Source organism: Tursiops truncatus, chromosome X, assembly GCF_011762595.2.
Source record: "Tursiops truncatus isolate mTurTru1 chromosome X, mTurTru1.mat.Y, whole genome shotgun sequence".
Taxonomy (NCBI): Eukaryota; Metazoa; Chordata; class Mammalia; order Artiodactyla; family Delphinidae; genus Tursiops; species Tursiops truncatus.
The window spans coordinates 101,662,518-101,690,181 of NC_047055.1; the positions used below are offsets into that span (position 1 = coordinate 101,662,518).

General features: G+C 38.6%; 1 protein-coding gene across 1 annotated transcript in view; it reads left to right on the forward strand.

The window, feature by feature from the left end:
• Positions 1-27,664, forward strand: part of DMD (dystrophin) — a 736,567-nt gene that overhangs the window by 88,093 nt on the left and 620,810 nt on the right. Inside the window, exon 3 of the mRNA XM_033849482.2 lies at positions 8,926-9,043. Within this exon, the coding sequence (XP_033705373.2) occupies positions 8,926-9,043 (118 nt within the window). The remainder of the gene's footprint in view (positions 1-8,925; positions 9,044-27,664) is intronic.

The following is a 27,664-nucleotide window of genomic DNA, read 5'->3' on the forward strand; positions in this document are numbered from 1 at the left end:
TGTAAACTAGGGATAATAAAAGAAGCAAATAGTACCTACCTCTTAGAGTATGATGAAGATGAAATTAATTAAATTTGTCTTTAGAACTTTGTTCTTATTATGCAACAAGAAATGTTCCAAGCATTTTATAAATATTAACCCGAGTAATTCTCATAACAAACTTAAGAGGTAGGTACTCTTATTATTTTCATTTTAGTGGTAGAAATAAAGAAGAGAGTAGTTAAATAACTTGCTGAAAATAAGAAACCAAGTAGATGGCAGCCAGGATTCAAACCCAGGCAGCCTTACTCCAGAATCCATTCCCGTAACCACTAATCCGTGGTAGATTCTTCTGGTGCACAGTAAGTGCTCAATAGCAAGTATTGTTGTTGTTGTTAATATTATTTCCCACTGTATTAGTTCTTTATGAGTCTTTAGTTTTTGCTAGATTATGAGTTCCTTGAGAAAAGAGTCCAGGTTTTATCTTTCTATGTGTATTAGCCGAGTGCTTGGCATTTGCAGGTTAGTAACTGTGGGATTAGCTGTTTCCCAGGTGTATTTCCCAGGGCCACCCTAGCCTTAGGTAAAACTAATACTTAGCTAAAACGTGAAATGGAATTTGAGATCCCAGTGGCCATTATTGTTGCCGGAACCACAGGTTCCCCTTTTGGTCCCAAATTATTTTCTCAGATGATTCACCACTTTTGGGATAGGTCAAGTCCCCTGTTTCACTTCTCCTACAATCACAGTGACTTTGCTTCCCCAATAACCATTGGTAGTAAAAGGGTCCCATCTCAGAGGACTGCCAAGTGTCCTGTTCTGCTTTTCCTGACCAAGAGATATTTTTTTTCTCAAATATGTATTTTTTAGCTTCATGATTGCTCCTTACAGAAATTTAGAACAAATTCTCAGGAACTAAGCAAGAGGCATCTGATTGACATAATTTGCATTTAAGTGTGTTCTTGGCCATCACTTCAGGCAAGATACACAACTATTATTCTCTGCTCACTTCAGGGTTAAGGTCAGGATTGGCTACATAATTTGTGAGCCCCAATGACAAATGAAAATGCAGGGCCCCTTGTTAAAAAATAATAAAGAATTTCAAGAGAGCAACAGCAGTGGAAACCAAGTAAGGGGCCCTTCTATTTGCAGAGCCCAGTGCAGCTACTTTTAAGTTGCATGCCTGTGAAGCTGGCCCTGCTTGAGGTCTCTGCCTACCCAGGGCAATTCTGACTCAGAAAGACTTTATTTTTTTTTGTCTTAGCTTTGCTATCTTCCGTAGTCAGAAAACTTGCCTCAAAGTTCCTTTTGTCATGTCTTTCAGGATTCCTGGTGTCTTGCTTTGATATCCCAGTGTTCTTGAGCTACAGGCGTAGAACGCAACCATCCCCATCACCATGTAACACACATAAATAATCTTGTTTTCCTTCAGTTAACGTCTAGGCTCATTGAAAATAATGGTCATGCCCTTTAAAAAAAAAAAAAAGTAGCAGTGGTTTTTAATACAGCTAATTTAAAAATACTAATTCACTTGACTCTTAAGAGGTATATTAGTAATGTCCAGAAATTGTGAACTATACATCCAGGTGGTAATATCATGGAGTCACCATATTATGTGGATCTGAAGAACTGATGAGAGGTTTAGGGATTAGAAGGGCTAAAGTGGGTGTGTTAGTTGGGGCCTAAGTTTAAATGTCCTAAGACAGGATTAAACAGGAAATTATTTTATTAGAGAAAATATCAATGTGAAAGGAAATAGACAAGAAGCCAGGGAAGGTGGGACAGCCATTAGACCAAAATGCAAGTCTGACACGAAATGAAGGAAAAAGGGAGAGAAAATTGGGTAGAAGTACCCCAGTGTACAGTCTGAGGAAGGTTCAGCAAAGCTGTCGGGGAGACATGGAGCTGCAGTCAGCCAGAGGAGCCCCAGCTCTCCCAAGAAAGACTCTGCTTTAGTATCTTCATCACATTCAGTCATTGGTGGGGAGCAGTCTGTGGGAGGCTTGGCTGCTTCTCTCCAATGTAGTGATGGATTTCCAAATGCAGCAGCTAAAGTCCTCAGTCATTTAGATCTCAGTCATAAAAGGCTTGCACTTTCTCGGGGCCACCACAGTGGGAATTAGCAGCGATGGCACTTAAAGACATGGAAGCGTAAAACTACTAGAAGAAAACAGGAAGAAAGCTTCTTGACATTAGCCTAGGCAATTATTTTTTGGATATGACACCAAAATCACAGGCAGCAAAAGCAAAAATAGACTAGTGGGATTGCATCAAACTAAAAATGCTTATGCACAGCAAAGGAAAAAATCAGCAGAATGAGAAGGCAACCTATGGAATGAGAGGAAGTATTTGCAAACCATGTATCTGATAAGGGTTTAAGATCCAAAATGTATAAGGAAACTCATACAACTCAAGAGTAAAATAATAATAATCAGATTTAAAATTGGGCAGAGGACCTGAATAAACATTTTTCCAAAGAAGACATCCAAATGGCCAACAGGTCTATGAGAAGGTGCTCAACGTCACTCATCATCAGGGAAATGCAAATCTACCAGGTGTGAGGTAATGAAAATTACCTCACGCCTGTTAGAATGGCTATTATCAAAAAGACAAGAGATTACAACTGTTGGTGAGGGTATGGAGAAAAGGGAACCCTCGTACACTGTTGGTAACGAGGTTCCTCAGAAGATTAAAAATAGAAATACCATATGATCCAGCAGTCTCACTTCTGGGTTTATATCTAAAGGAAATGGAGTCGGGATCCCAAAGAGATATCTGCACTCCCATATTCACTGCAGCATTATTCACAGAAGCCAAGATATGTAAACAACTTAAATGTCCATCAGTGGATGAATGGATAAAGAAATTGTGGTATAGGTATATATACATTGGATATTATTAAGCCTTAAGAAGGGGGAAATCCTGCCATTTTTGACAGCATGGATGAACTTGGAAGACATTATACTAAGTGAAATAAGCCAAACACAGAAAGACAAATACTGTAAAATCTTATTTATATGTGGAATCTAAAAACAGTTGAACTCTGAGAAACAGAGTAGAATGATGGTTGTCAAGAGCTGTGGGATAAGGGAAATGGGATGATGTTGGTCATAGGCTACAAACTTCCAGTTATAAGATGAATAAGTTCTAGATGTCTAATGTAAAGCATGGTAACTATAGTTACTAAGAGTATACACTTGAAATTTGCTAAGAGCATAGATCTTAAGTGTCCTCATCACACACACACACACACACACACACACACACACACACACACACACACAAAAGGTAACTGTGAGATAATGGATATGTTAACTAGTTTGATCATTTCACAATGTATACATATATCAAAACAAGTTGTATACTTTTAGATACAATTTCTATTTGTCAAATCTACCAAAATAAAGCTGAAAAAAACTTTAAAATATGGAGGTTAGGCACACAAGAAAATTGTGTAGTTTAGATAAAGAAGAGCTGAGAACCAGCTCCACTTCTTTCAGAAGACTCTCCTTGACACCCTAAATTTGGTTAGATATCTCTGCTGTATGCTTTGATAACTCCCTGTGCTACCCCTATTGTAATACTCACCTCAGTTTATTATAATTGCTTATTTACTGCCTCTCCTCACTACTAGTTCATTTTTCACTTGAGAATAATAATTTTTCCTCCTTCTCTGCTATATCTCCTATGACTAGCTCAATGACTGACATAACATAAATATATAAGAGTATTTGCTGAAACCCAAACTGGGGTACATTCTACAAAATACCTGGCTTGTATTCTTCAAAATAATCAGCGATATGAAGTTCAAAGAAAGGCAAAGAACTATTTCAGATTAAAGGTGACTAAATAGATAGGACAACTAAATGCAATGCATGAGGCTGGACCAGTAAATGAAAGGCAATTAAAGGAGTACTTTTTATACTATGAATAAAGAATGTAGATTAGATTATCATACTAAAGCCATGTTAAATTTCCTGAACTAGAAATTGAGCTGAGGTTATGTAAGAGAGTGCATTTGTTTCCAAAAAATAAACACTGAAATATCTAGGAGTAAAGGGCATGCTATCTGCAGATTATTCGCAAATGGTTCAGAAGAGAATATATATAATATTACATATGCAGATATTATGTGTATATGTAATGATAGAATGATAAATGATAAAATGTGGCAAACTATTGACAATTAGTGAATCTGGGTGAAGGGTATGTGTGAGTTCTTTGACCATTCTTACAAATTTTCTGTAACTTCTAGATTATATAAAAGTAAAATGCTTTTATAAAAAGTATTTCTTGAGTGAATGAAGGACAAAAGGATAACCACAGTTAGAAGGTGCTTGTGAAGAAGTTGCCAACCGAGATGCTGGTAGAACATTCAGAGAAGTAGAAAAGTTATGCCCAGCAGGAAAATATCCAGGCCAGTTTAAAATGTAAATGAGAAGTGAGGAAGTGGAGGACAAGAAAGACAACTTTGAGTTTAGCCAATGTATTTGGAGAGGCAGCCGAATGCAAGAATAGAAGCCAGAATTAAGGCCCTCCAGGAGGCAGTTGAAAGCTAGACAGATGATTAGCATCCGCACGGGTAAATCTCTTTCAGTTACTAGAAAGGCTACAATTTAGGACCTACCTGACTTAAATGCTTATTTTCTTCCATACATAAAGTAGTTCTGTAAACTGTCTCACCTTGTCAATCTTCAATGTTAATTTTTAAAATTGTAAATAAAAGACTATAAGGTCTCCATTTTTACATTACATGTAAGTTGAATTCATGCTTATTTCCTGAAAATGGCAACAAGTGAAAATCACCATGGGCCTTTGTTCTAAAGTTAACTATGTGAAGATTGTTGATTTTTGTAGAAAAATACTAAAAATATAACAAGTTTCTGGTTAAGGTCTAAGACATATAAATACTAAATATTCAACTACACATATAGAGTTTTCTATTTGAGTATTATTTAGGTAGTATTTTAACAAATAGCATTACGAACTGTAATTCTTTCTAAGAGCCTAAAATAACCTACTTCTAGTATGCATGGCTCCATCCTTTAACTCTCCTTTTCACAGAATTGCTATTCATAACCATTTCTGTCAACCCTGGGGAGACTTGGTAGGATTAACGACTTTTGATTCACTTTGTATTTGAAGATTTTTTTTTTCTCCATCTTTGCTCAGCTAGTGGAATCCATGATGAATTCTCATCTCCAAGGGGTAAGCTGTTTTTAGTAGAGCCCGGTAGCTGGCTTATGACTCCTTAGAAATAGCACTGATTCCTTTCTTCCCTTATGTTTGTTTCTTCCAGAATGATAGATCCCTGTAGACGTGCTCAATTATCATGCTTAGTTACTGTTAAGCATGTAATAGTTCTAGTTTTGTTCACTTAAGTTAGAAGTATCTGAGCTCATATCAGAAAAATAAGCCTAATTAGCATTCTACTTGTTTAGTGTGACAAATATAGACCACTAAACCTAGAATAAAGAAACTGAACAATAGAAGACAACTGGAGGTCATATGAGGATGAAGATTAGAGTAGAAACTGTTTCTGAGAGAGTAGCATCTGGTATGAGCACCAGATTGGGGGCAGAGAACAGAATTTTGTAGATGGATATTTGGGAAGTGGGTAGTTTGAGTAATGATTAGATGTAAGGTGTTCTCTCATCTGTGGGTGGCTCAGTGGAATAGAGATGAAGGTCATTGTATTTGAGAAGTTATGGGATTATAAAATTAAAGAAATTGTAATAGCAAATAAATAGAGTACACTCAAAAGAAAACCAAATGAAAAGAAAAAATAATTGTTCCTCTCATTGCGTGCATGTGTCCTGTTTTTTAGCAAGAAGGTATTTCAGTCACTGTTTGTATAATATCTTAAAAAAATATTAAATGAATGCCATATTCAGATCCTTCCCTTTATTTCTGGAAGGAAAATGGAAGAAGAAAATTCCCATTCTGGTCTACTGAGAAACCACTATTTAATTAGCATATTAGCATCTCATAAATTCCATATATATACATACACACATAATTATTATTGTTGTACATTTTCTTTTTTGAAATGGACGTTTGTATGTGTTGACCAAAAAGTGGGATAAAGTTACAGTTTTGTTTGAAATCTTAGAAAGGCATGGTTTTATTGCAGTTGTGAATCTCCTTAGATTTTTAAGGAGCTGCTTCTAAGGATGTCATTAAGAATCTTCTCAGGTGCTGATAAAGCATGTGTCTGTCAGCAGAGTTAGAGAATCACCCAACTAGAGAACAGGTTTCACAGTATCCTGAGACCTATTTTGTTCATTAGAGAGGAAAATGGCTGGTTTTAAGTCTAAATTGACATGCTTGCTCATTTCAGCCGTAAAAGCTGTTCATTGTGGTCAGGTTTAATTTAGAGCCTGGTTAAGGTTCAGATTAAAGTTGATCAAGTTACTTCTACAACATACTTCTTAAACGAACTTTATAATCCTAAAAGAATGGGAAAAGTATAGCCATCATTGGGTTATGTATCCAGAATTTAGAAGCAAAGAATGGCCTGGTTGTTTGAGGGTGGATTAATATTAAATCAAAGAAAAAATGATGAGAAAGATAATCTTTGCTATATAAAAGTGTCCAAGTATCAAAAAACACAAAATTTTATTTAAATTGCATAAAACAAACTTAATGTATTCATTCACTGCTATATCCATAACACCTAAAACAGTGCCTACACTTGATATTTATAAAATGAAAAAGGTGAGTGAGTAAATGAATGAATTTGTGTACTTGGCTAGCTATGTGTATATAGAGGGGAAGAATTGACTTTATGGTTTCTGGGTAAGTCTTTTTTAAAAATCTATTATTGAATGTATTAAACATTTAAGAGTCAGGAATGCCAAAGTACCTTCTGAGCTTGCCGTGTCACAGGTGACCAGAGTGTAACATTCTAATCCTGGAAGACATCTGATTTCGTAAAATCTGTCTGCTACTATATGCTCCTACTTTAGAATTTATTCAGTACTCTCCAGCTGACTTAGGCCACTCACGTCAATAGCTGTCTTTGGCAACTTGTTCCATATTTCAAACACACTTTTGTGTAAAGAAACCATAAAAGTTAGGAACCTGAAAATTGGATTTTTCTTCTGAGCAATCACAGCTTACAAATGTGGAAAATTTGTTAAAAGTTAACCCCTCCAGTTTTTCGGTAGAGAGGTGAAAACGCTCAAAATAGATGTGTGATGTTTGGATAAGTTCTTCCCATTATTTTAACACTACTAAAAGCAATTGAGCTCAAATCACGAGGCCTATCTCCCTACCTCTTCACAGAAAAACACTACAGAATGATAAAAATTTGGCCTTTCTAAATACAAAAGTGTTTAGAAAATCAGCACCAGGGCATAGTAGATAACTGATGTTCATAAACATTACCATCTACCACATTTCACCTCTTCACTTTCATTGGCCTCATGTGGTAGTAGAAAGAGCATAAGATTTAAAACCATAAAGACTTCTGGCTTAGTTATTAGTGTGGTTATTAGGAGACGAAAAATGAGAAAACGTGTAAAACATCTGTCACATACTGGTTTTAAACTAATAACAACCAATAAAATGTATTCGGTTTTAGTACAAGAACAAGGGAGATACCTTACTTTTCCCGAAACTTCTTTGTAAATATCACTGGGATTTGTGCCCTTAGTGTAGAGAGAGTAGATGACAGAGTCAATAGATGGACACTTGAGGGAAGGAGGACGTTGCTACCTATAATTAAATATATATTGTATGGTCAGACCACTCAAGATGGCTGTTGTCTTGCTCTCTGTACATCCCCTGCCCGACCAGTGCCTGTTTCGCCTGTATCTTATCCACATGACCGACCTTCCTGCATGCTTGCCCCAGGCCCCAGCTGGTGATTGTTTTCATCAGAGGGGCGGTGAGAGGCGTGCCCCTCTGCTGGTTTCCCTGGTAACTAATGAGCCCACCTGATGTCAATTCCCCTCTAACTGGCCCACTCCCACCGGGAGTGAAGACTGCCGCCATGTCCTGCCTGCTGTCTGCTACACACGCTGGGGTGTTGCCTCCAAGACGTTCCTTCAGACAGGTCAGCTCCCCCATCCATTAAACCACTGATGTCTCTGTTGCTGACTCCAGGCTCCTTCTTCAGTCTTGAAGCTGGGCAGGCGCAGGCTTTGTAGGCCTGCCGGGTGCAGCCCCACATATATATATTTGTTGGCTTCATTGTCTTTGGTACTTTTATTATAGCAGTATTAAAGTCAGTTGTAGTACAGAATACAAATATTAACTTCTAGCCTGATGCTTTCCAAACTTGCCTGATCATAAAAATTAAGCAGAGAATTTGTTAAAAATGCAGATTTCCAGCCCTCCTCCTGCCATCTAATTCATTCACTCAGAAGTGAGGCAAAGGAATCAGGTGATTGTTACTGGAGTCGATTTTGGGGAAAGACTAATTTAGCTCATCTACATCACCTCATTTTATAGGTGAGGAGTTTCAGGTACAAAGAAGTTAAGTAAGTTACATCTCTTAAATCACTTCTCTGCTTTTTCTGTTTCTAAAATATACACCTTAATTTTGACACTGCACAGAATGAGATTACAAGTATAAATAAGTGTCTTTCTCTTAAATACATTGTCATAATTCAAAATTACATTTTTTTTACTCATGGCACTCATATGTTGGTTTAAGTAAACCCAGGTACTCTGAAATGACGCCGTCTAATCTCTTAAATAGTAGAGCAAATCCATAATCAAGATTTTCACTTGAAATAGTTTTGATATCTAAAAATGAAACACATTTCTTGTTAAATTGCTCTCTGTAAAGCCTTATACATTAGAGATTTATATCTAGTAACATCTTTTTTTATTTCTAAAAGTGCTTTGGTTGGTTTGAAAATTACACTTTTCTTTGTATTCCATTAAAGGAATGCACAGTGCTGGAGAACCTCAATATTGTTATATCTGTTCCTTCAGGCAACACTGCAGGATTTGGAACAGAGGCGCCCCCAGTTGGAAGAACTCATTACTGCTGCCCAGAATTTGAAAAACAAGACCAGCAATCAAGAGGCTAGGACAGTCATTACTGATCGAAGTAAGTCTTTTCGTAACGGGCACGTGAAACTTAAGGAAACATGTACGAAAAGTTTCTATAATGACTTAAGTTCATAAACCTCCATCACGTTTATAAAAATAGTCTCAACAGTTGTATATTAAAACTATTGTAGGGGTAAGACGGGAATAAAGACACAGACCTACTAGAGAATGGGCTTGAGGATATGGGCTTGAGGATATAGGCTGTGACAAAGCGAGAGAGGGGCATGGACATATATACACTACCAAAGGTAAAATAGATAGCTAGTGGGAAGCAGCCGCAGAGCACAGGGAGATCAGCTCGGTGCTTTGTGACCACCTAGAGGGGTGGGATAGGGAGGGTGGGAGGGAGAGAGATGCAAGAGGGAAGAGATATGGGGACATATATATATGTATAACTGATTCACTTTGTTATAAAGCAGAAACTAACACACCATTGTAAAGCAATTATACTGCAATAAAGATGTTTAAAAAATCTCCAATATTTTGCAGTAATTAAAAAACTCAAATTACAAAAAAAAAAAACTATTGTAACTAAGATTTTTAGTCCATAATGTTATCTTTCAATACCTGAATGTAATTCTCTGGAATAGAGAAAATATAATTTTCATCAATCCAGACTTATGTAGTCGCAAAGCATAGCGGGGGGCTGCTGTGGTGAGCATGGCTGCCGCAGAACATTTGCTCCTCACTTGTCATTGATCTGGGCTGGCATCCATGGAGATGCCATTCTCTTTGCTCATATCCTTGGTTGTTGGTTCAAGCAGGGAGTTGCTTCCTGGACCATCTTTGTTTCCTGTCTGCAGTGGCACTTTCAGATCTAGACGTCTCTCTGCTGCTTGGATGCCCTCATTGTGTAATATCAGAGATCGTTGTACCATTCCTCGTGCCATACTGGGGTGGGTGGGAACTTTGAGAGGCTGTTTAAGGCCCATGTGCCTAGACATTGCACCTACTCTTCTTTATACGGGATGATTCAGAGTGATTGTGCATGAGGTCAGGAAGAGGGATAGAGGGAAGGGTAAGGGAAACTGCTTTCCGTCCTGTTTTCGTCAGAGGCTCTCCTCAGAAATAAGGCCCAGGTCACCTCTGCTATCAGATTCTCTTGGATTTCCCTGGGTTTCCTCCCTTCCTTCCACCTCCTTTCCCTCCAGGGATACATATCAATATTAAATTTTCTTACTTCCCCTGCAATGCCCGCTCGTTTCCCCTCCCACATCCAGAGGAATCTTTTCTAGTGCAAGGGTAGGGAAAACCTTCGTTTAATCATCCTTTTTTCCTTCCTAAGCTTTTGTCTTATACCAGGCCTAGGCTTTTGAAACTTAAAAACCAAGAGTCTGTGTCTTCATAATATACATTCTGTTGTGTCAACACTTCCCTAAGGAAGTAGAAGCAGAATGGCTGGCTGCCAGTATGTTGGGGGAGGGGAAAGAGTGACCAGAATCGAAGGTTAATATTTGGAAAATATTATTAGTCATACTTACATTTATTAGGTACATAGTGATAATAGCTCTTATTTTATTGAGTACCTCCCAGGTATCAGGCAGTACATGTTGTGTGTGGTGTGTGTATTTGTGCGTGTGTGTGTAAACCCTTTACAAAATCCTGTCAGCTAAATTTCATAATCCCCATTTTATAGACGAGGAAACAGTTTCTGAGAATGGTTAAATTGTTCAAGCTTACAAAATAATCAAAGAACAGAGCTTAGAATTTGCAGATGTCTCTTTCTGGCTTAGAAGTGTGTGTTCCTTTCAGAATGTTTACCACTTCCCACCTTGTTTTGATGTTTTTGTTAATGACCTGAATCACTAGGACTGCTAGGACTAAAGACGGTTTCAGTCGGCAATTACGGATGTTTTGATTGACTTCCTGGAGACATTTCCCCTTTCAGTTGTAGTGAATATTTAATTAAACTAGACTCTTCTTGATTTTGAAATTTTAATTATTGTTGATTAAACAATGTATTTGGATATATGCTAATGTATTAGTTAGGTGGCAGTGGCCACTGTAACAGGTAAGCTCTCAAATCTTGGTAGTTTACCACAGTATAAGTTCACTTTTTATTCTGGTGTATTCCAAAGTAAGCAGCACTTAATGAAGTCATTCAGGAGCCCAAGCCCCTTCCAACCTTTGTATCCAGAACATCAAAGTGTTATGCATTTAACGGGCAGGTGGGGAACGAGTATTGACCGTTGGCATTTATTATGAGCCAGGCCTGGAAGTCGTACACATTACTTTGTTCATAATCTGTTGGCTGGAACTTGTCACATGGCCACATCTAACTGCAAGGGAATCTGGAAAATAATGTCCAGTGTTGAGCCCAGGAAGAAGAGAAATTAATTTGGCAAGAAACTAGTCGGTCTCTTCCACAGCTAATTTGGAGAAGAAGAATGCACTTCTGTGTAATGTATAGAATGCCATTTCTAAAACCAGCAATACAAGAGCAAAATTGCCTTGTAATGACCAACATAGAGAGCTGTCCAACTGATATAGTAGAATGTTCCTCCCTCAGACTGGAACCATGAGGCTTCCCCAACCAGGTTGATACACACAGGCCTAAAAGAGTGAGCGATTTATGAGACTGGATTCCCACTACACAGTTAAGTGCTCTGTTTCTTGCCTGAGAAATATGGAAATTGGGCTAAGGTGTTTATACAAATCCAAACATACTATATAGAAAGTCATTTGTTATTTTACCAATGAAAAAACCTTCTTTTTTTCCCCCAAGAGGAAAATAACACTCATTTATTTTACAGTATCCATTCAGCTTTGTCTAAACATTTTCCATTATCCCTTGCAATCTTTTTTAAATATTGTATCGACTTTTTTTCATGATGTAGATTAAAACTGAGTGACTGGAGGGCAGTTTTGTATATCTCTGCTAATATCCAGTGATTTGAATAGTTCTGCTTTTCTAAGCTTTTGTCTTTTAGGAATGAATGCCTTTATGAATATTTGCAGCATAGTGGAAAGGTTCCAACTCAAATGGTCCAAAAAAGCATTTTCTTAAAATCAGGTGTCTGTTGAGACATGTTGTGTTTCTTGTTTAGAGCCTAAGCCAGAATCTTAGTTCTCGGTATGCCCGGAGCCTCTAATGCTGGTACCAGGATAATTCTGACAAGATATGTTTATCTAAACAATGTCATTTGCAGCCCTGCTGTACTTCAGTTTATCTCTCCATTTGAAATCAATAAAATGGGATGGAGATTGAGTACTCGTAAAGTTCCAATCGTGTTCAAAATAGAATTTTTCTTAGTATAGATTTGGTTTTCAGGGAACGCGTAGAAATAAGATACTTGCTCATAAAATTGTATTTTCTTATTTGAAGATTTCAGTATTCCTTTTTTATTGCCCTGAAACTTCTAGAAATACTTAAAAAGGAATCAGCTAAATAAAGAAAAATATTCATTAAGTATATAGTACTATATTGAAACATGGTTCCCTCCTTGATGAATCCCAGTTCATAACTTTGAACAGTTGGGGAAGTCTGTACGTAGTTATTATATTCTGTCACGAGAAAAGGCCAGTAAAAAGCAATTCTTCTCTACTAGTAGCTGGGGCTGCAAAATACCAACCATGTTTCACTGTATAAAACTGTTTCCATGGTATCTGTTGTTTTCAGGTGATTATATTGTTGGAAATCATGTTGTAATAATCTAGGTGAAAGAATAAATTTCATTCTAAGAGCATTCAGGTAAAAATTTCTCCTTGCTGTTTCTGATGGTCAAACTGCTCATTTTCCTTCAGTTGCTGAATGTGTCACCATTCCTGGTCATTTTCTTCTGTAAAAGGGCTAGGTCAGGAGATCAAAAACAGATAAGAAGGATTTAAAATTGCTTCCTTGGAGGTTTCTGAATTATGCAAAACTCGTGTTCATGTCCGTTACGACTGCAAATCTTAGTACCATAATACCTCTCATAGCAGTAAGGAGGATATGGAAAAAAGGAACTGCTCTCTTATTGTTCTGTTTATTCCTCAAATAATATTGGTGAGCAGGGCTCATCTGACATTTGTATTTGAGAACCTTGCTTCTGTAGCTTCTCCCTCCCTAATCCCCACCATTACCATTTTAAAGATCTGTGGCAATAGCACATATAGGTTTTAAAGGCAAGCTGCCTGGGCTGGCCACTTAGTACCTTTGTGACCCTAAACAAACAACTAATCTCAGTAAACTATCTGATTTCGGTTTCCTGCTCTATAAAATAAGATTACTTCTGTCCACCTCAAGGTTGGGAGAATTAAATGAGTTATTACTTGAAGAGCGCTTAGCTCCTGGCCATAGTAAGAGTTCAGTGAATGTTATCTCTTGTTGTTTTAATTATAATCTAATTGCGTTGTTTGAATGCTTAGTGGGAGAGCATTTAAAGCATTTAGTAAGCTCTTAAGTAACTATCTGATTTTTCCACTACCCACCACACCCCCCCAAAAAAATGGAGAGAGAGTTTTAGAAGATCAAAAGGAGAAAGTTGCTTTGGAAAAGATGAAATAAGATATATAAATAGAATGAAACAAATATTTGGAAAAGCCTTCATGTGAGTGATACTACAAAAAGCAAGGCAATTGATGTAAGCTATTTCCTTTTCAGTATTTACTGTAACCTTAGGAGGTGGGCATTATTATAGAGACAGAAAACTGAAGCTCAGAGAGCTTAAATAACATGTCTGGGGTCCTAGTAAAATGTCATGTGAGGGACTAGGATTTAAACTGGTGTCTATATAATTCTAAAGCCTGAAGCACATCAAATAGTAAGGGCTTGTTAGTCAAAAAATAGAAAGAAATACTTATTTGAGAACTTAAAATTTTAGGAGTGACCTCAGTTTACTATAATATGAATATAACGTTTTACTGCTCCCATTTATATTGTTGTCTTCTATGTATTTGCAAGTCTAATTATAGGATTGTCTCTCACATGTGTTGGAAATGTGCAGGATAGTGGACCTCAGTAATCTATTAGCTGTTCAACCTTGACCAAGTAGATTCAATTCTCTAAGCCATGGTTCCGTCATCTGTCATGTGGGGATAATAATAATACTTAAGCTGGTAGGGTGATTATAAAGATAAAATTACATGATGTTTCTAAAGTGAAGACCTGGCGCATATTAGATGCTCATTAAATGGTAGATACTATCAAGATGAGATGAATCTGGTACAGAGGAACTGGAGCTGGGAGAATATGAAGGGAAAATAATATATGGCCTTTTATTATCTAACACAAGGGTGGAACTTCTAAAACAAAATACCAAGTGTTAACAGAGAGTTGTTTCTTTTAAAATTATTTTTTCAGCAAAGGCTTTTTCAAACTAGTCCAAAATTCTTTGAGAAATTTGGTGACATCATATAAATTTTAAGAGAATGAATTTGTGTCGTATTGCTTAAAGAGCTGGTGTACAGGGCTGTAGAGAGGAGAATGCTCTACTGTATGAGAATAAAAACACTCTCACAGGATTTCTGAATTAACTGACAGTTCTTTGGCAGCTTTGTCAACCCATCATTCATTGCTGCAACCAAATGTAAGAAATGCTTCATGGTGAAATAAAAAGACTGTTATTCTCCACATTTTTATGAAATCTCTATTGCTAATGAAATGCCAGCCAATATCTTCCTCTCAGGTATTGTCTAGTAGAGAGTTGCTTATTTTAGAAGAAGTGGAGTCAACCATATAAATTTCGTTCTTTTGACATCTAGCACCCGCTGTCAGCCTGTTATAACTACAAGCAGCTCTCAAAGTTTACATCCACCAGGATGCCGCTGGCAACCCAAGAGTTCAGTTCAGTAAATATTTGAATGCTTCCTCTGTGCAAGTTAACATCAGAGGTGATGGAGGGGATACAGGGAGGAATGATTCAGCCTTTGTCTTAAAAGAGCTAACAATCAAATGTGGGTACTTGAACAAGTATATCCGGGCAAGGCAGTCTACGGTAAGTACTTCTGTAGAGAAGTATTACAAAATGCGGACAGAGCGTGCAAGAGAAAGGGAGATTGGATCAGAATGAGGTGGGTCCTGGAATGCTCCCAGGAGGTTAAATTTTGTCTAAAAATCATAAATTTGATTAGTATGTTGTAAAGTAGAAAGAGGTTGGAGAGGGAAGGATATTTCAGGAAAGGGTGACAGGAGAATACATAATTAGACTTAGGTTAGCAATGGTGTGACAGAATAATTTGTAGGAGTGTGTGTGTGTGTGTGTGTGTGTGTGTGTGTGTGAGTGTGAGTGTGAGCACATACGTTGTGGAGGATAAGGCAGGAAATGAAGTCAGTGAGAGCAGTTAGGAGCCACGAGAGCCTGAGCTAGAGCAGTGTCAGTGGAGTGAAAAGAAAGAACTGAATTAAGATATGCAGTGCAGCTAGAATTAACAGTATTTGGACATTGACTGGATGTGTGGAATTGAAGATCTAAGAGAGTGCTTACCTCTTAAGATTTTGAGATTCAGTTCTTTGGAAGATGGTGATATAACCAGAGACAAACTCAGGAAAAGGAGTTGATTATGGGTGATAAAATAATGTGTCTAAGATATAGCTGATGTCCAGAATGAGAAATGGTTGAAAACACAAGAGGAGATTTCAGGGGTGAAGTTATTTCTACACAGATTTGGAAGTTACCTGGAGTGGTTAAGCTTGCATAGAGATGGGGTGTGAAAAAAGAAGCAGGCCTAAGGAAGAGCCTGGAACTTGTCTTACATTTAAGGAATATATTGATAAGAAGAGTTAGCACCACCCCTCCCAGTGGCAACTTGCAATATAGGTGCATTTAGACAAACACACACTGAAGAGTGAGTTTATAGGTTATGCACTGTATTTTGTTTTCTGTATCTTCTGCAATCCAACCAGTCTAATAGTGTAAGTTTTGGTGCAGTGGACTTCAGTGTTATACCAAGGGTTAAACGAAATATCACTTCCTCAATCCTACTACAAAAATAAGAGTTTTACTACATTCTATTATTTTTTTAAATTTATTTACTTTTGGCTGCTTTGGGTCTTCGTTGGGTTGTGCGGGCTTCTCATTGCAGTAGCTTCTCTTGTTTCAGAGCACAGGCTCTAGGCTCGAGGACTTTAGTAGTTGTGGCTCTAGAGCACAGGCTCAGCTGTAGCACATGGGCTTAGTTGCTCCCCGGCATGTGGGATCTTCCAGGACCAGGGCTCAAACCCATTTGCCCCACATTGGCAGGCAGATTCCTAACCACTGCGCCACCCGGGACGCCCCTTTTATTATTATTAATCTTTTCTTCCACTGTTGTTATTTGCTAGGAATAGTAAGTATATTAGTTAGCATTCTCCAGAGAGCTAGCATGCTCGCGCTCTCTCTCTCTCTCTCTCTCTCACTCTCTCTCTCTCTATATATATATATGTATAATATATATGCATATATATTTATTTATATATTTATTTATGTTTATTTAATGCACACACACTCATAAAGAGCAAAAGAGAGAGGGATTTTAAGGAATTGGCTCATGCCACTGTGGGAACTGGGAAGTATGAGGTCTTCAGGGCACACCAGCAGGATGGATACTTAGAAAAGAGTTGATACTTAGAAAAGAGTTGATACTCAAGAGTCTTGCGTCCAAAGGCCGTCTGGAGGCAGAATTTTTTTCCGTTTCTGGGGATCTCAGTCTTTTCTTTTAAGGACTTCAGCTGATTGGATGAGGCCCTCCCACATTATGGAGGCTAATCTGCTTTACTCAGAATCTACAGAGTTAAATGTTAATCACATCTAAAAAATACCTTTATAGAAACCTCTAGGGTGATGCTTAAATAACTGGGATACATTGTCTAGCCAAGTTGACATATAAAATTTACCATCACAGTGAGGTTCATAGTGCCATGTGTTTCTTCACATATAAATTTCATGATTCCTTTAATTTTCATTAGTATCCATTCAATAGGGTACCTGGAAATATATATTAAAATTGGAAAAAAAATAGAAATGATCTTTAACATCTTGATAAGTTTCAGAGCTCCATTAGAGTAATTATAACTCATGCATTAAATTTTTTTACCTATAAAAAACAGGTGTGTTTTTCTTTATAGAATTTTTCTTATATTGTGTTAAACTAATACTAAATATCTATGATGAAATAATTTTATTTTAATGTATCTCATTTTTAATTTTATAAGAGATTAATATCAAAATATATTTGAAAAGGATTTAAAATCCAAATTAGCTGCCATGACTATATATAATTATTAATCTTTCATGTGATCATGTACTCGGAAAAATAAATAAATTTTATTTAAAGTGATGTAGCTACAATTATGAACATAAATAGTGTTTTCTACTAATTGCTTTTTTTAAAAATGTATTTAAAGAAAAAAATTTATTTATTTTATTTATTTTTGACTGCATTGGGTCTTCGTTGCTGTGCGCGGGCTTCCTCTAGTTGCAGAGAGCGGGAGCTACTCTTCATTGCAGTGCATGGGCTTCTCATTGTGGTGGCTTCTCTTGTTGCAGAGCATGGGCTCTAGAGCACAGGCTCAGTAGTTGTGGCACACCGGCTCAGTAGTTGTGGCGCATGAACTTAGTTGCTCCGCAGCACGCGGGATCCTCCCGGACCAGGGCTCGAACCTGTGTCCCCTGTATTGGCAGGCAGATTCTTAACCACTGCGCCACCAGGGAAGCCCAAATTGCTTAGTTTTTTCATTATGTTTCTTTCTAAGGGGACAGATTTGGATTAGCAAATGTTCTATTCACTGTATTCAGTTTAAAAAACTGAATACGATGAACGTAACTATTAAATAAATAAACCAATTAAATAAAATGATTCTTTTCTTTATGGTATAATAGAATAAAGATGATGATGAATAAATATAAAGAATCTCACACTCAGACAAAGTGAGCTGATAAGACAAATACAAAACAGAAAGAGATGTGCTCACAGGGGGAATTCCAGATTTTCATAGACTAACATTTTCATCTTATGGCATATTAGGGCATTGCAACTAAAGACCTGAATTTCTCTTATATTTTGGTACCTCCAGGCACAGGGAGGGCTGTTACTCCCTGATGTGCCATGCACTTTAGATGAATCTAAGCCAAGGGTTAGATATGTGCTATGGGCTGCTCCTAAAAGATTCCCTCACCTCTCCTCAGGTGTTGGAAGAGTGTAGGGGTTATTTGAGATCTACCATTTCTTTCTTTAACAAATGCCCTCATTAATCATTTGAAGCAGCGTAACAACTTGTTTGCCATTAGTCTTTATTCTGCTGTACCTGCCTTAAGGGAAGCATTCATGAAGTAAGGAGGATTAATGGGTTGTGAACTTTCTACATGCAAAGGACAGAGCTGGGCTTATTCTACTTTAGCCAAGAAAAGGAGTTTGTGGTTACCTACTGCTGCAAAACAACCCCAAAACTTAATGCCTTAAAACAGCAACAATCATTTATTACCTCTCACAGGTTCTCTAGGTCAGCAAATCACAAGTGACTTGGTTGAGTAGTTCTGTCTTGGGGATTTCTCGTGAGGTTGCAGACAGTAGTCACCTGGGGCTGCAGTCATGTGAAAGCTTGACTGGGGCTGGAGGATTCACTCCCAAGGTGGCTCACTCATGCTGTTTGTGAGGTGGTGCTGTCTAGCTGGTTCTTCTCTACATGAGCTTCTCCATGGGACTGCTTGAGTATTCCCGCAACTTTGTGGCTGGCTTCAAGAATAAGTAAAGCAGGAGTACAAGGCAGAAGCTGTAATGCCGTTTGTGGCCTAGCCTCAGAATTCATACTATAACCCACCAAGACTTTTCTGTAGCTGCTTGACATGTTGATAATTATCTCAGATCCACTCAGCCTAGCTCCACATGGAGAATATGGGTTTTGGAAAGAAAGCTCTTGAGTTTTGGAGGCCTACCAGAACGACCTAGGCAGCTAGCAGTTGGTTGTGGGATGAGGATGACGATTACTTTTATGTTTGTGAGACAAACACGTAAGAATGTCTTTCCTTAGTTTCATTCTAAGAGTAATGTGGTGCTAAAAGCAATGAATCTAAGATGGGAAGATGTGCTTTAAGTCCTGGCTCTGCTGTTTAATGACAACAGGACCCTTGGCAAATTATTTAGTCTCTCTGACCCTTTGTTTCCTCATCTGTAAAATTGGGCCCCTGATGCCTTCTGTACCAGATTGCTATTAGGATTAAGTGGAGTGACATCAGGAAAAGCCCTTTTCAAATGGCAAATCACTACAAAAATAACAGTGTCTTGGCCATCTTGGGCTGCTGTGACAAAATACTGTAGACTGTGTAGATTATATAATAGACATTTATTTCTCACAGTTCTGGAGGCTGCGAAGTCCAAGATGAAAGTACCAGGAGATTCGGTTCCTGGTGAGAGCCCCTTCCTAGCTTGCAGAGGGCCAATTCTCAGAGAGCAGAAAGCTCTGCTCTCTCCATCTTCTAATAAGAACACTAGTCCTGTCATGAGGACCGACCCTCCTGACCTCATCTAAACTTAATTACTTCCCAAAGGCCCCATCTCCAAATACCATCACACTGGGCATTAAGGCTTCATTCAGCATGTGAAAATTTGGGGGGCACAAACATTCAGTCCATAACATTCAGCTGTCTTCATCTTTGACAGTTCCATTAGGTCTGCTAGGTATCAACAATGACAGAGCCCTGCTATAAGTGTAAGAGATTTTTACATTTAGAAAATGGGTACATGAAGATTGAAAATTGTTCTTCTGTCTATACACAGAATATTTAGTACTTGCTCAAGAAATTTTCCTTCATGAGAGTGCTGATTCTCTTAAATTCCAGTCAAGGGCCTTGGGAAAAAAATAGGTTCTACGTCAAGATTTTCTGAATGAAATGCTTTATGATATTTTATTCAGTATTAAGATAAAGCGAAAATATTTATGCAGGACATTCTGTTTTTATGGTTTCCAGCTACTGTATAGTCTTTTTTTTTTTTTACAAACAGAAAGTCACAAAAATTATAATCATCCTCATCAGTTCACTCAGTCCATGTAATTATTTTTTTTCATCTTGATCTTCTGTTAGCACTTTTATGAATTCATCAGTTTTCCATTAGAGTTCTGAAAATGCTTATTCATTCAGTTCAGCAGTATAGTCAGTTACCAGAAACCTGTGCTTTTCAAACTTTTCCATGAATTCCTTGAAGATGAAACCCTTTTATAGGAACATATTTGCAAAAGCATCAGAGTACACCCAGAACTGTCTGTAAATGACAAAAGACTTAAAAATGACCATGGTTAAAGATTTGATGAAAGTTCATGATAATGCAATTGACAAGGAAATTTAGTTATTTCTGAGATATGCGTTTTAAAATAATAACTAGATTTATGACTTATAACATTATACCAGAACATACAAGATTTTTAGGAATTGCATGTAATGTCTGAAACATTTATATTAACATATATCCATACAAATAACCCAAAGAAAGTTTAGTATTAGTTCTTTTTAATTTAATTTTTTTACACAGCAGTTTCTTATGAGTCATCAATTTTATACACATCAGTGTAAACATCTCAATCCTAATCGCCCAATTCATCCCACCACCATCCCCACCCCCCCACAGCTTTCCCCTCTTGGTGTCCATACGTTTGTTCTCTACATCTGTGTCTTAACTTCTGCCCTGCAAACCGGTTCATCTGTACCATTTTTCTAGGTTCCACGTACATGTGTTAATATACGATATTTGTTTTTCTCTTTCTGACTTACTTCACTCTGTATGACAGTCTCTAGATCCATCCACGTCTCAACAAATGACCCAATTTCATTCCTTTTTAGGGCTGAGTAATATTCCATTGTATATATGTACCACAACTGCTTTATCCATACATCTGTTGATGGGCATTTAGGTTGTTGCTTCCATCACCTGGCTATTGTAAATAGTGCTGCAATGAACATTGGGGTGCATGTGTCTTTTTGAATTATGGTTTTCTCAGGGTATATTCCCAGGAGTGGGATTGCTGGATCATATGGTAATTCTCTTTTTAGATTTTTAAGGAACCTCCATACTGTTCTCCATAGTGGCTGTAACAATTTACATTCCCACCAACAGGGCAAGAGGGTTCCCTTTTCTCCACACCCTCTCCAGCATTTGTTGTTTGTAGATTTTCTGATGATGCCCATTCTAACTGGTGTGAGGTGATACCTCATTGTAGCTTTGATTTGCATTTCTGTAATAATTAGTGATGTTGAGCAGCTTTTCATGTGCTTCTTGGCCGTCTGTATGTCTTTGGAGAAATGTCTATTTAGGTCTTCTGCCCATTTTTGAATTGGGTTTCTTTTTAATATTGAGCTGCATGAGCTGTTTATATATTTTGGAGATTAATCCTTTGTCCGTTGATTTGTTTGCAAATATTTTCTCCCATTCTGAGGGTTGTCTTTTCGTCTTGTTTATGGTTTCCTTTGCTGTGCAAGATTTTAACTTTCATTAGGTCCCATTTGTTTATTTTTGTTTTTATTTCCATTACTCTAGGAGATAGATCAAAAAAGACCTTGCTGTGATTTATGTCAAAGAGTGTTCTTCCTATGTTTTCCTCTAAGAGTTTTATAGTGTCCAGTCTTAAATTTAGGTCTTGAATCCATTTTGAGTTTATTTTTGTGTATGGTGTTAGGGAGTGTTCTCACTTCATTCTTTTACATGTAGCTGTCCAGTTTTCCCAGCACCACTTATTGAAGAGACTGTCTTTTCTCCATTGTATATCCTTGCCTCCTTTGTCATAGATTAGTTGACCATCAGTGCGTGGGTTTATCTCTGGGCTTGCTATCTTGTTCCATTGAGATACGTTTCTGTTTTTGTGCCAGTACCATATTGTCTTGATGACTGTAGCTTTGTAGTATAGTCTGAAGTCAGGGAGTCTGAGTCCTCCCGCTCCTCAAAGAAGTCCTCAAGACTGATTTGGCGACTTCTGGGAAGATGGCGGAAGGGTAAGATGCGGAGATCACCTTCCTCCCCACAGATACACCAGAAATACATCTACACGTGGAACAACTCCTACGGAGCACCTACTGAATGCTGGCAGAAGACCTCAGACCTCGCAGAAGGCAAGGAACCCCCCACGTACCTGGTTAGGGCAAAAGAAAAAAATAAACAGAGACAAAAGGATAGGGACGGGTCCTGCACCAGCGGGAGGGAGCTGTGAAGGAGGAAAAGTGTCCACACACTAGGAAGCCCCTTCGCGGGTGGAGACTGCGGGTGACGGAGTGGGGGAGCTTCGAAGCCGCAGAGGAGAGCACAGCAACAGGGTTGCGGAGGGAAAAGTGGAGAGATTCCAGCGCAGAGGATCGGGGCCGACCGACACTCACCAGCCAAGAGGCATGTCTGCTCGCCCGCCAGGGTGGGCGGGGCTGGGAGCTGAGGCTCCGGCTTCGGTTGGAGCACCGAGAGAGGACTGGGGTTGGCGGCGTGAACACAGCCTTCAGGGCATTAGTGCACCGCGGCTAGCCGGGAGGGAGTCCTGGGAAAAGTCTGGACCTACCAAAGAGGCAAGAGACTTTTTCTTCCCTCTTTGTTTCCTGGTGCGCAAGGAGAGGGGATTAAGAACGCTGCTTAAGGGAGCTCCAGAGATGGGCGCGAGCCGCGGCTAAAAGTGCGGACCCGAGAGACAGACATGAGACGCTAAGGCCGCTGCTGCTGCCACCAAGAAGCCTGTGTGCGAACACAGGTCACTATCCACACCCCCCTTCCGGGGAGCCTGTGCAGCCCGCCACTGCCAGGGTCCCGGGATCCAGGAACAACTCCCCCGGGAGAACGCACAGCGCACCTCAGGCTGGCAAAGTCACGTCGGCCTCTGCCGCTGCAGGCCCGCCCCGAACTCCGTGACCCCTCCCTACCCCCGGCCTCAGTGAGCCAGAGCCTCCGAATCAGCGGCTCCTTTAACCCCGTCCTGTCTGAGCAAAGAACAGATGCCCTCCAGCGACCTACACGCACAGGTGGGGCCAAATCCAAAGCTGAGCCCCTGGGAGCTGTGAGAACAAAGAAGAGAAAGGGAAATCTCTCCCAGCAGCCTCAGAAGCAGCGGATTAAAGCTCCACAATCAACTTGATGTACCCTGCATCTGTGGAATATATGAATAGAAAACGAATCATCCCAAATTAAGGAGCCGTGTGGATGAAAGGCTCTTGGTGCTGCAGCCAGGAGTTAGTGCTGTGCCTCTAAGGTGGGAGAGCCAACTTCAGGACACTGGTCCACAAGAGGCCTCCCAGCTGCACATAATATCAAATGGCAAAAATGTCCCAGAGATCTCCATCTCAACGCCAGCACCCAGCTTCACTCAACGACCAGCAAGCTACAGTGCTGGACATCCTATGCCAAACAACTAGCAAGACAGGAACACAACCCCACCCATTAGCAGAGAGGCTGCCCAAAATCATAATAAGTCTACAGACACCCCAAAACACACCACCAGACGTGGACCTGCCCACCAGAAAGACAAGATCCAGCCTCATCCACCAGAACACAGGCACTAGTCCCCTCCACCAGGAAGCCTACACAACCCACTGAACCAACCTTAGCCACTGGGGACAGACACCAAAAACAACAGGCACTACGAACCTTCAGCCTGCAAAAAGGAGACCCCAAACACAGTAAGATAAGCAAAATGAAAAGACAGAAAAACACACAGCAGATGAAGGAGCAAGACAAAAACCCACCAGACCTAACAAATGAAGAGGAAATAGGCAGTCTACCTGAAAAAGAATTCAGAATAATGATAGTAAAGATGATCCAAAATCTTGGAAATAGAATAGACAAAATGCAAGAAACAATTAACAAGGACCTAGAAGAACTAAAGATGAAACAGACAATGATGAACAACACAATAAATGAAATGAAAAAGACTCTAGATGGGATCAATAGCAGAATAACTGAAGCAGAAGAACGGATAAGTGACCTGGAAGATAAAATAGTGGAAATAACTAATGCAGAGCAGAATAAAGAAAAAAGAATGAAAAGAACTGAGGACAGTCTCAGAGACCTCTGGGACAACATTAAACGCACCAACATTCGAATTATAGGGGTTCCAGAAGAAGAAGAGAAAAAGAAAGGGACTGAGAAAATATTTGAAGAGATTATAGTTGAAAACTTCCCTAATATGGGAAAGGAAATAGTTAATCAAGTCCAGGAAGCACAGAGAGTCCTATACAGGATAAATCCAAGGAGAAATACGCCAAGACACATATTAATCAAACTGTCAAAAATTAAATACAAAGAAAACATATTAAAAGCAGCAAGGGAAAAACAACAAATAACACACAAGGGAATCCCCATAAGGTTAACCGCTGATCTTTCAGCAGAAACTCTGCAAGCCAGAAGGGTGTGGCAGGACATATTGAAAGTGTTGAAGGAGAAAAACCTGCAACCAAGATTACTCTACCCAGCAAGGATCTCATTCAGATTTGATGGAGAATTAAAAACCTTTACAGACAAGCAAAAGCTGAGAGAGTTCAGCACCACCAAACCAGCTCTACAACAACTGCTAAAGGAACTTCTCTAGGCAAGAAACACAAGAAAAGGAAAAGACCTACAATAACAAACCCAAAACAATTAAGAAAATGGGGATGGGAACATACATATCGATAATTACCTTAAATGTAAATGGACTAAATGCTCCCACCAAAAGACACAGATTGGCTGAATGGATACAAAAACAAGACGCATATATTTGCTGTCTTCAAGACACCCACTTCAGACCTAGAGACACATACAGACTGAAGGTAAGGGGATGGAAAAAGGTATTTCATGCAAATGGAAATCAAAAGAAAGCTGGAGTAGCAATTCTCATATCAGACAAAATAGACTTTAAAATAATGACTATTAGAAGAGACAAAGAAGGACACTACATAATGATCAAGGGATCGATCCAAGAAGAAGATATAACAATTGTAAATATTTATGCACCCAACATAGGAGCACCTCAATACATAAGGTAAATACTAACAGCCATAAAAGGGGAAATCGACAGTAACACATTCATAGTAGGGGACTTTAACACCCCACTTTCACCAAGGGACAGATCATCCAAGATGAAAATAAATAAGGAAACAGAAGCTTTAAATGATACATTAAACGAGATGGGCTTCATTGATATTTATAGGACATTCCATCCAAAAACAACAGAATACACATTTTTCTCAAGTGCTCATGGAACATTCTCCAGGATAGATCATATCTTGGGTCACAAATCAAGCCTTGGTAAATTTAAAACAATTGAAATTGTATCAAGTATCTTTTCCGACCACAACGCTATGAGACTAGATATCAATTACAGGAAAAGATCTGTAAAAAATACAAACACATGGAAGCTAAACAATACACTACTTAATAACGAAGTGATCACTGAAGAAATCAAAGAGGAAATCAAAAAATACCTAGAAACAAAGGACAATGGAGACACGACAACTCAAAATCTATGGGATGCAGCAAAAGCAGTTCTAAGAGGGAAGTTTATAGCAATACAATCCTACCTTAAAAAACAGGAAACATCTCGAATTAACAACCTAACCTTGCACCTAAAGCAATTAGAGAAAGAAGAACAAAAAACCCCCAAAGTTAGCAGAAGGAAAGAAATCATAAAAATCAGATCAGAAATAAATGAAAAAGAAATGAAGGAAATGATAGCAAAGATCAGTAAAACTAAAAGCTGGTTCTTTGAAAGGATAAACAAAATTGATAACCCATTAGCCAGACTCATCAAGAAAAAATGGGAGAAGACTGAAATCAATAGAATTAGAAATGAAAAAGGAGAAGTAAAAACTGACACTGCAGAAATACAAAAGATCATGAGAGATTACTACAAGCAACTCTATGCCAATAAAATGGACAACCTGGAAGAAATGAACAAATTATTAGAAAGGCACAACCTGCCAAGACTGAATCAGGAAGAAATAGAAAATATGAACAGACCAATCACAAGCACTGAAATTGAAACTGTGATTAAAAATCTTCCAACAAGCAAAAGCCCAGGACCAGATGGCTTCACAGGCAAATTCTATCAAACATTTAGAGAAGAGCTATCACCTATCCTTCTCAAACTCTTCCAAAATAGAGCAGAGGGAGGAACACTCCCAAACTCATTCTACGAGGCCACCATCACCCTGATACCAAAACCAGACAAGGATGTCACAAAGAAAGAAAACTACAGGCCAATATCACTGATGAACATAGATGCAAAAATACTCAACAAACTACTAGCAAACAGAATCCAACAGCACATTAAACGGATCATACACCATGATCAAGTGGGGTTTATTCCAGGAATGCAAGGATTCTTCAATATACGCAAATCAATCAGCGTGATACACCATATTAACATACTGAAGGAGAAAAACCATATGATCATCTCAATAGATGCAGAGAAAGCTTTTGACAAAATTCAACACCAATTTATGATAAAAACCCTGCAGAAACTGGGCATAGAGGGAACTTTCCTAAACATAATAAAGGCCATATATGACAAACCCACAGGCAACATCGTCCTGAATGATGAAAAACTGAAAGCATTTCCACTAAGATCAGGAACAAGACAAGGTTGCCCACTCTCACCACTCTTATTCAACATAGTTTTGGAAGTTTTAGCCACAGCAATGAGAGAAGAAAAGGAAATAAAAGGAATCCAAATTGGAAAAGAAGAAGTAAAGCTGTCACTGTTTGCAGATGACATGATAGTATACATAGAGAATCCTAAAGATGCTACCAGAAAACTACTAGAGCTAATCAATGAATTTGGTAAAGTAGCAGGGTACAAAATTAATGCACAGAAATCTCTGGCATTCCTATACACTAAGGATGAAAAATCTGAAAGTGAAATCAAGAAAACACTCCCATTTACCAATGCAACAAAAAGAATAAAATATCTAGGAATAAACCTACCTAAGGAGACAAAAGACCTGTATGCAGAAAATTATAAGACACTGATGAAAGAAATTAAAGATGATACAAATAGATGGAGAGATATACCATGTTCTTGGATTGGAAGAATCAACATTGTGAAAATGACTCTACTACCCAAAGCAATCTACAGATTCAATGCAATCCCTATCAAACTACCACTGGCATTTTTCACAGAACTAGAACAAAAAATTTCACAATTTGTATGGAAACACAAAAGACCCCAAATAGCCAAAGCAATCTTGAGAACGAAAAACGGAGGTGGAGGAATCAGGCTTCCTGGCCTCAGACTATACTACAAAGCTACAGTAATCAAGACAGTATGGTACTGTCACAAAAACAGAAATATAGATCAGTGGAACAGGTTAGAAAGCCCAGAGATAAACCCACGCACATATGGTCACCTTATCTTTGATAAAGGAGGCAGGAATGTACAGTGGAGAAAGGATAGCCTCTTCAGTAAGTGGTGCTGGGAAAACTGGACAGGTACATGTAAAAGTATGAGATTATGTCACTCCCTAACACCATACACAAAAATAAGCTCAAAATGGATTAAAGACCTAAATGTAAGGCCAGAAACTATCAAACTCTTAGAGGAAAATATAGGCAGGACACTCTATGACATAAATCACAGCAAGGTCCTTTTTGACCCACCTCCTAAAGAAATGGAAATAAAAACAAAAATAAACAAATGGGACCTAATGAAACTTAAAAGCTTTTGCGCAGCAAAGGAAACCATAAAGAAAACCAAAAGACAACCCTCAGAATGGGAGAAAATATTTGC